Source organism: Xenopus laevis, chromosome 3L (assembly GCF_017654675.1).
Source record: "Xenopus laevis strain J_2021 chromosome 3L, Xenopus_laevis_v10.1, whole genome shotgun sequence".
Taxonomy (NCBI): Eukaryota; Metazoa; Chordata; class Amphibia; order Anura; family Pipidae; genus Xenopus; species Xenopus laevis.
The window spans coordinates 72,176,930-72,186,253 of NC_054375.1; the positions used below are offsets into that span (position 1 = coordinate 72,176,930).

A 9,324-nucleotide genomic window follows, 5' to 3' on the forward strand; every position below is an offset into this window, starting at 1 on the left:
AACAGATAACATTATGTTCTACAGAGCTTATCTGCTGTTTAGCTTGAGCCTTTTCTCCTTTGAATGGCTGCCCCCATTGCTACACATAGCTTATTTATATAAACAATAGTAGAGTTTCTGAAGCAAACACAGCAGATTTACAAGTACAGGGCACCACTGCATTATATTTTTATTATGTAAAAACAACTTAATTTTTTGATGTTACTGTTCCTTCAATTGCATAAATGTCTGGTGCCTCCATAGTCTAGAAACTATACCCCTGAACATTGCAATCTCTATAGAAATATATTGCATAAAACATCACATATGTACCTACACAAATTCTAGTAGTATGTGCAATTTGATTATCCTAAATAGAAAATTGCAATTTTAACTAATGAGGGCCGCCCCATGGCTCATACAATCCACTACACTGCACATACAAACCAAGGGCACATGTTAGGTTAAATCAGTTTTACCTTGTTCCTCCACCATCAATAGTGAGAACTCTAATGCCTCTGCCCTTAACAGGATCATGATAGCCAATTAAGGCTAAAGCCTCTCTTACAGCTGCTTGGAGCGTTTCATCATGTGCTTGCCGAAGTCTCAGCAAACAAGGAATAACTTTTTCCTGAAATAAAAACAGAATAATCAATATATTCAGATACAATGATTTAGTGCTGACACTTTCGGGAGCATTGAATAAAATATAATATAAGCAACTAATCATCAGAACCAAAAGCAAATGCGTAGTGAGAGAAACTTGTTCATAAGCTTAAGAGTTGGGTGGGAAAGATTGTCTTGACACCAATGCTAAAGCACCTGCAATAATACAGGTCAAACAAAAGACCTGCAAGAATATTCCACCGAGTCCACTAAAGCTCTTTACATTGCACATGGCAATGGATAGACTGTGTATTTAAACTGTGTATTGAAACATCTCACACTGACATATTTATGTTATATGTATAATAACTACCAATGTTCATACCTTGAAAAAACACTGCAAACATGTATGGTGCTATATAAACGAATACAATAGAAAAGTCACAAAAGATCTGCGTTACTTGCTCTCTTAAATCTGAATCCAAGTCATTTCCTAGGGATATTAGACTTGGAACGTTTTTTAAGGAGAGATCAATCTACCATGCTGGCTTTGACACATTAGAGATGATTGTCAGACAAGAGAGCTACAGAGAGCCAAGTAACCAATCACTCTAAATTCAGTAAATCTGCAGAGCCATTCAATGTATTGAGGAACATTTTCCACCACAGCATGCTTGTGTATACCTGGTCACATCTTTATTATAGTGGAGCAGAGAAGTTGTGCTTTGCTTCAACAGCTCTTGCTTATTCCTTTCTGTTACAGATGCTCAGTACACCCAGTTTGCCAACATCTAAGCAGCTCACTCTCAAGCAAGCGTTAGCAAATAATCCTTATTGGTGTGCATTCTTCACAACAAGCACTTGGTCGTACTTTGGTAGCACTTCTCCAAATTTTATTAGTGCAAGTGCAAAAAAATAAAAAACTTGCCTACAATTAACATACTGGTGCATATGGTTGAAGTGGTTCTTGAATAATCATGTTTAGCTGACATTTCAAGGACATCCTGCTTTTGTGCAAAATGTAATGCTTTTTGACATGTATCTACCAACATCACAAACAGGGACAGCATGAAGGCATAGAACCAAAAACCTAAAAATAAGTAGTATGTTGCACAGCTGATAAATAACTTGCATAGTTAAACATTTCAAAAGACAGGGAAAGTAACGTAGAACTGAATTTTAGAATGGATGCATTACCTTAACTGCGACTCCTCTGGTTTCTGGGAACTCAAGTAGGTGACAACTCAACTCTTCCACACGATTGATGCATAATCTGCGATCAGAGGCTCTTCTAAGGGATTGTACTAATGCTCTTGTCCGATTATCAACACTAACCCGGGCAATAATCTGCAATGATGTGAGACGATACTGCAGCATGAGTGAACAGGTGCATGCAATGGTTATATTTACCAACTTTCAGACACTGCAAAAAGTTTATCATTTTAAGATTAAAATAATTGCAACGTAAAAAGGAATAGGTAAAGCAATCACAACAAATGCTTCACTGTTGTCTGCAGGCAATGTTCCCTGCTCTTTGTGGTGTGTTAGCAAATGCAGCTACCTTTCGAGCATGGCCCATGAGCTGTGCTTACTATCTGCAGAGAACAGTACTGCTCATGTAGGAAGATAAAACCCACACCCTAGTAAGGCCAATATTGTGTAAAAGAGAAAATTAACAATTACATTTGTCAGGCTTGTAGTAAGCTAAATTCTTTTTTTCCTTAATATTCTCTCTGTAACTCCAAAAAGCAGAGGTACACTTCATCATGCCAAACCAACTTTCAACCCTAACTCTATTCTACATGAAAGTGCCCATTTATGCCAACCTGGAAAAACAGTCTCTAAACCAGAATTACTTGTCAGAAACATATAATGCTGCTTTTAACAAAGTTACCCCAGTTTTATAACAAGTGACACTTTCAGTCATGAAATGTTAAATATTAAAGGAGTGGTTCACCTTTAAGGTAACTTTTAGTATGTTATAGAATGTCCAATTCTAAGCAACTTTTCAATTGGTTTTCATTATTAATTTTTTTATAGCTTTATAGTTATTTGCTTTTTTCTTCTGACTTTTTGCAGATTTCAAATGGGCGTCGCTGACCTCTAAAAAACAAATGCTCTGTAAGGCTACAAATGTATTGGTATTGCTCCTTTTTATTACTCATGTTTCTATTCAGGTCTTCTCCTATTCATATGCCAGTCTCTTATTTAAATCAATGCATGCTTGCTAGGGTAATTTGGACCCAAGTTACCAGACTGCTTAAAATGCAAATTGAATAGCCACTGAATAAAAAGCTAGATAACTCAAAAACCGTAAATAATAAAAAAAAAAATGAAAACCAATTGCAAACTGTCTCAGAATATCATACTAAAAGTTATCTCAAAGGTGAACAACCTCTTTAAGGCATGAGCGTCATGGTATCATTGTGAATGGATCCCACTTTCACACTTCTGAGTGAGTTTTAGCTACCTGATTACGTTCAATGGAACACTATCATTGGATGTTGGTGACTGTATTATCCTTAAAGGAGAACTAAACCCCCAAAAATCGAAAAAATGGATCGCAAGTGGAGAATTCTGGAGCCTTCCATACAGGGTAGATAAAAAATAAATAATTCCACTTGAAATCAAAATTGAGGGCTTATTTTCTCATGTTCAGCATGACCCTCTATTCACACCCACCCACAATATTCCAGGGAGGTATATAACCCAATTCTGTCCTCTAAATCACACCCACATACATTTCAGGGAGGTGTGTAACTCAATCCCTTCCTCAGAGAAAGGGACTGGGTTACACACCTCCCCAAAATGTTGTAAGTGGGTGTAAATATGGTGTCATGCTAAATTTCACTTTTGATTGCAAGTGGAATTAGGTATATTTTTTTCTACAAAGGTGCTCTTATCTCAGAAATCCAATAATGTGCCATTATGACTGTAAATTAAAATGTAAAGCGAATAGTGCAAACAACTTATTTTCTGTAGTACTTACCTTTTCCCTCTGAAGGGAAAGCTTCTTTGCTCTGTCCTCTGCACCTTTAGTTTCTTTGTTGTCTTGCTCTCTCCAGTTATCTGTCACTTCAGGGTTCTGTTCTTTTCCCTTATCCTCTAAGGCTGGCTTTGATTCCGATCTTAGCTTAGAACCCAAGCCTCCAAAGTAACTACCCACAAATGCATGCACACTGTTGGATGGACTGGTAAGAAAGTTTGAGATGCTCTTTTTGGTAGAGCCTGGTACGTTATCAAGAGCTGCAGACTCAGAAAGGATTTCCTTTTGTTTGCCATTGTTCTGTTCATCGTTTAAAGGTGAATTAAGCTGATGCTTTGAATCCTGTGAAGCATTTTTTTTTTCCATATTTGTATCATTAAAGAAATAAAAGTTAATATGGCTAGCCAAAGAGTTGTAAGTCTCCCCAAAATTTGTTGTAAAATAGCTTGCATGGAAAAGACCTCTTGCATCCACAAGCTCTTTTGGACTATTTATTGAATTGTCTGATGCATTTGAAGACGTTGCATTTCCAATACTTCTCGATTCAGCCTCAGTTAAAAGGTGGTTGTCTTTATTTTCCTGACACTCAGAACCACTGTTATCGGGCTGTGCAGCTTCACCTGGATTTATATGGACGCTGTCTTCTTTTCCTACAGACGCTGGATTTGGCTTTGAACGTACAATGCGTGAAATTAATTCATTGTGAGTGTTAGACACAGCTTTGGATACGGTGTCAAAAGTGTTCTTAATGCGGGACATAGACTTGTTTGTTGCTAATACACCCTTTGAAGAAGTAGTGCCAAAGTGGGAAGTTCTAGAGCAAGAAAAACACCTGTGTTGATATTTATTGTTCTTTAGTGTTCTTCCTCTGCTAGCAATGCAAAGGTGTTCTCTTAGATGTGTAAAACTACTAAGGAAGAAAAAACGTGAATAAAAATGGCATTTATTATAGTATGAGAGCTTCCAATCTTGCTTCCTCCACGCACTCCGTTGGGCAGACCATATGCAGATATATGTGTCCAGAAGAAGCAATACTGACATTACTAGACAGTACAAATTTATTTCTTAAAATATTTCACCTGAAATAAGAGTAAAAAGAACAACAAACTTAAATTATCAGTGTATTAAACATATTCCCACATTCTAATAATCACCCCAAAACAGTTTACAACATGTCACCCTGAAGTGATTAGTAGATACTGCAACTTCTTGCCAAGTGATATATGTTATCAACATGTCGCAATCTAATTTTACAAATGTGCCTTCAAAATCTAAAATCTATACATACACCTAACATCAAGTCTTAAAGCCTTAACCCGCTGAATATACCAATAATATAATCAAATATATTTTTTAATTCTCATTTCAGTCCAAGGACCCAAAAGGACTAAAAAAATAAAGGAACATAAATGTTAAATCCATAAACAATTTTATTTTTACTTCCAACCTTTGCAAGAGTTGCATGTTAGTGTAAGCTCCCTCCCTGCTGCAGACTTGGTATTGGCAGATACCACATTGCTTTACAGATGCAGTTTGTATTTACAGCTCAGTTCCACAGTGCAAGGCCATAAAGATATGCTTCTTGTAAACAACAGTCTAAGGAAATGGCACATAGCTACTATTTTATATGTAGTCTCAATTACTGCCATTAGTACAATTTAGGCTTGAGGATGAAATAATGAAAATACATCAATGCCAACTGTATACTTAACACCTAGGACATGTAGCAATTTTGAAGAAAGTATGGCATGTACAACTTTTGCTTGATGTTAACTGGTCTGGGATTATTACATGCATTACTTTCATATCTATCTTTGTGTAATAATAATAACAAATGAGAAAGATCAATTGAAGTGCTGCTTAGGGTAGGTCCATCTAAAATTAAGGTACAGATCAAAATCTCTTTCAGTGCATTGACTTGCATATTCTTTTGTTCTTCAGCAAGCACAAAACAGACACAATCACCTTTTTCATTTTTTAAATTAAAAATGATATTGTAAATTTATTATACACAAAATTATTTTGAATTAAACTGCACCTTCCATTTTCTTGAGATTCCTAGAGTACAGACCATGGCTAAAATTAGCTTGGTGTACACAATATCCATACATTCCCATAACTCGGTACAAACACTCCCACAGTCCTGTTCCAATCAAAACCTTCTTAACACCTCTCCCTCTTTACACAAGGTCATAAGAGTAAAAGTTAATGTGGCCTGATGATTACAGTTACAATGTCCTGGAAATTATAGCTCTTCTAAACATACAGTATAAAGGTTAGTTACGGCTGCACATAAATATGCCTTCTCTGTTAAAATGATGTAACCCCTATGTTAAACTGAATATATATATATATAATACACAAAAGCCATGAATATCCTGTAAATTATATCCTTATAAACGGTGAGTTCTGATGTCATCAGTTATAAACGGTGAGTTCTGATGTCATTTCTGTCACATGACTCACCGAAACTTGTGTATTATAATAAATAAAGTACCCCCAGTTGCAAAATATGAGGATATTAGAAGTTACCTCGGAGTTCCATGACCTGTATAAAAACACTCGGCCTTCGGCCTCGTGTTTTTATATGGTCATGAAACTCCTCGGTAACTTATAATATCCTTATATTTTACAAAAGGGGGTACTTTATTCTATATATATATATATATATATATATATATATATATATATATATATATATATATATATATATATATATATATATATATATATATATATATATATATATATATATATATATATATATATATATAGTATATATTACTCACACAAAGGCATAGGACCAATAGAAAAATTATTCCATTTGGAAGGAAATTAAGAATTTATAGAAATTATATATAAAAGCTTGGCAATCTGAAAGATGAATCATAAACTTTTATAAATTGTATATTGTGTCAGTGCACAGAGGGAACTCATGTTTAGGTCAGTTTGCATGTCGCACTATTAAACTTTAAAGCAAGGGCTTTCACCCTGCCAGCAATACCTGTGTGCCGGTGAATTCTTTTCTTCATATAGGTCAGTTGCCAGGCCTTCATTTGAATTACAGAGCAATTATTGTACCAAAAAAAGCCCCTCCCACTGTCCATTATTTGCATTACCTATATTATGTGGTGTTACTTCCAGGGTGCCCTTTGGAACAGATGTGCATGCTAACATGAATGGTGCAGTATTAAAATGAGCCTTTAGAGATTACGACCACTATATCCAGCTTTTTGCTGAAGAAACAGGCATGCTTATTAAAGAAAGTGCTATTTGCAAAGCACTTAATGAAAGCACAGCTGTGAGCTACTCAAAAGTACTTGTGGCCATACATGCTCCTTAGCAACTTAGTAAACAAGCCCTTTCATATATAGGTGATCATATGATGTATCTAAACCTCAATTATTTGCTCACACTCTATCCAGAAAATTTTATGGCAAGGCCATAATGGGAGATTCTGATGCCTAAGACTTTTAGTAACTTATAAGGCTTGGGCCAAAATGTCCAGTTTTGCCCCCTATTTGTGTTGCCGTTTCCAGGGGGCAAACCCGAATTTTCAATTGCTCTAATACAAAAAAAATCCTGATGTTAATCCAAAGGAGGTCAGTAGAATCCAGTTGCCTGAACTGTGTTCATCAAAGCTTTGGTGTTTGTTTAAAGTTACATTACAACTACAAAAATTCATATGACCACAGGTAACACCCTATTATAAGGAATGGTACAACATAAATGTGCCAATCCCAGCATGAGCTATTACTTGACTAGCTAGTTAAAAAAAAAATCTGTGTCAAGGAACATGTATGATACACTCGCTGACAAACCTTCCCCCGCAGAATTGACAACCCTGCACCCATCCATGCAAAACCCCAGCTTGCTATGTACTAAGGATGCAGCTCTCCTGATGCGTGCTACTGGTAGCTCTAAAAACAAAGGATAATTTTTGCTTTCAATAACTGGATAGCCACAGTGTAAGATTCCTATAATATGACATTTTCCCTGAGCAAACACATCCTTATACACTACACAAGCAGCTCTCTCTGTAGCCACAGCATGACAGAATGTACATTTATTTTATTATAAGAAACATTGGCACTATTGTGTGCTCCAATAATAGTCTGGTGTAAATCACTGTGTGCTCCCCTAATAGTCTGGTGTAAATCACTGTGCGCTCCCCAAATAGTCCAGTGTATTTCACTGTGTGCTCTCCTAATAGTCTGGTATATATCACTGTGTGCTCCCCGAATTGTCCGGTGTATATCACTGTGCACTCCCGTAATAGTCTGGTGTAAATCAGTGTGCGCTCCCCAAATAGTCCGGTGTATATTACTGTGCACTTCTCTAATAGTCTGGTGTAAATCACTGTGTGCTCCCATAATAGTCTGGTGTAAATCACTGTGTGCTCCCCAAATAGTCCAGTGTATATCACTGTTTGCTCCCCTAATAGTCTGGTGTAAATCACTGTGCACTCCCCTAATAGTCTAGTGTAAATCAGTGTGTGCTCCCCAAATAGTCCGGTGTATATTACTGTGCACTTCCCTAATAGTCTGGTGTAAATCAGTGTGTGCTCCCCAAATAGTCCGGTGTATATTACTGTGCACTTCCCTAATAGTCTGGTGTAAATCAGAGTGTGCTCCCCAAATAGCCCGGTGTATATTACTGTGCACTCCCCTAATAGTATGGTGTAAATCACTGTGTGCTCTACTTATAGTCTGGTGTATATCACTGTGTGCTCACCGAATTGTCCGGTGTATTTCACTGTGCACTCCCCTAATAGTCTGGTGTAAATCAGTGTGCACTCCCCAAATAGTCCGGTGTATATTACTGTGCACTCCTCTAATAGCCTGGTGTAAATCACTGTGTGCTCCCCAATAGTCTGGTGTAAATAACTGTGTGCTCTCCTAAAAGTCTGGTGTAAATAACTGTGTGCTCTCCTAAAAGTCTGGTGTAAAGCAATGTGTGCTCCCCTAAGTCTGGTTTAAATAACTGTGTGCTCCCCAAATAGTCTGGTGTAAATCACTGTGTGCTCCCCTAATAGTCTGGTGTAAATCACCGTGCACTCCCCAAATAGTTCAGTGCATATTAGTGTGCCCCCTCATAATAGTGCTATGAAAATCACTCTGTGCCCCCTAATAGTCCTGTGAATACGACCCAGCACTCCTCCACTAGCATGCAACTAATCACAGTGTAGTAGCGCTATTCATATTACTGTGCATTCCTCTAGCTGCCCATCTCACTCCATTGGAGGGAGGCTATGCCCCAGATGCAGTAGGTACAGTATGGAACAACATTCCCCAAAACCAGAGCACAGATCCCCCAAAGCCACCATTTTCCCCTCAGAGTGGCCCTCACCTCATATAATCTTTTATATCCAGCACCACAACAATTCTACATTCAGTTCTCCTTCTCTAGAAGGGCCGCAGCAGCTTCCTAGAGTGATTTTGAGGAAGTTGTTTTTGTCACAGTCACGTGACGAGTTGTGGGCGGGAGAGTGTGATGTCAGATCGGGCGTGTCTTGTGTTCTATGTCTGGCTGCCTGCTAAGGACCTGCCCACATCACACCACCATATGACAGGCTGGGAAGGGAGTTACAGCTGCCTGAATAGAGTAGCGAACATGAGCGCTGAATGTATGTCGTGTTACGGGATTTAAATTCCAGAAAGCTGCAGCGTTATATAAAAGAGAAGAGCTGAGGCCAACTAAAGGGAGAGTGCACTACCGTGTGTGGGGGAATGCTGTGTCCTGAAAAGCTCAGT

General features: G+C 37.7%; 1 protein-coding gene across 1 annotated transcript in view; it reads right to left on the reverse strand.

Annotated features, from left to right (window-relative positions):
• The window catches only part of pnpla8.L (patatin like phospholipase domain containing 8 L homeolog), a 28,091-nt gene extending 19,018 nt beyond the window's left edge, over positions 1–9,073 (reverse strand). The window contains exons 1-4 of the mRNA XM_018252535.2: positions 8,921–9,073; positions 3,575–4,650; positions 1,783–1,932; positions 459–610 (exon numbers count right to left, since the gene is read on the reverse strand). Of these exons, the coding sequence (XP_018108024.1) occupies positions 459–610; positions 1,783–1,932; positions 3,575–4,612 (1,340 nt within the window). The 5' untranslated portion in view covers positions 4,613–4,650; positions 8,921–9,073. The remainder of the gene's footprint in view (positions 1–458; positions 611–1,782; positions 1,933–3,574; positions 4,651–8,920) is intronic.
• Positions 9,074–9,324: the final 251 nt, after the last annotated feature.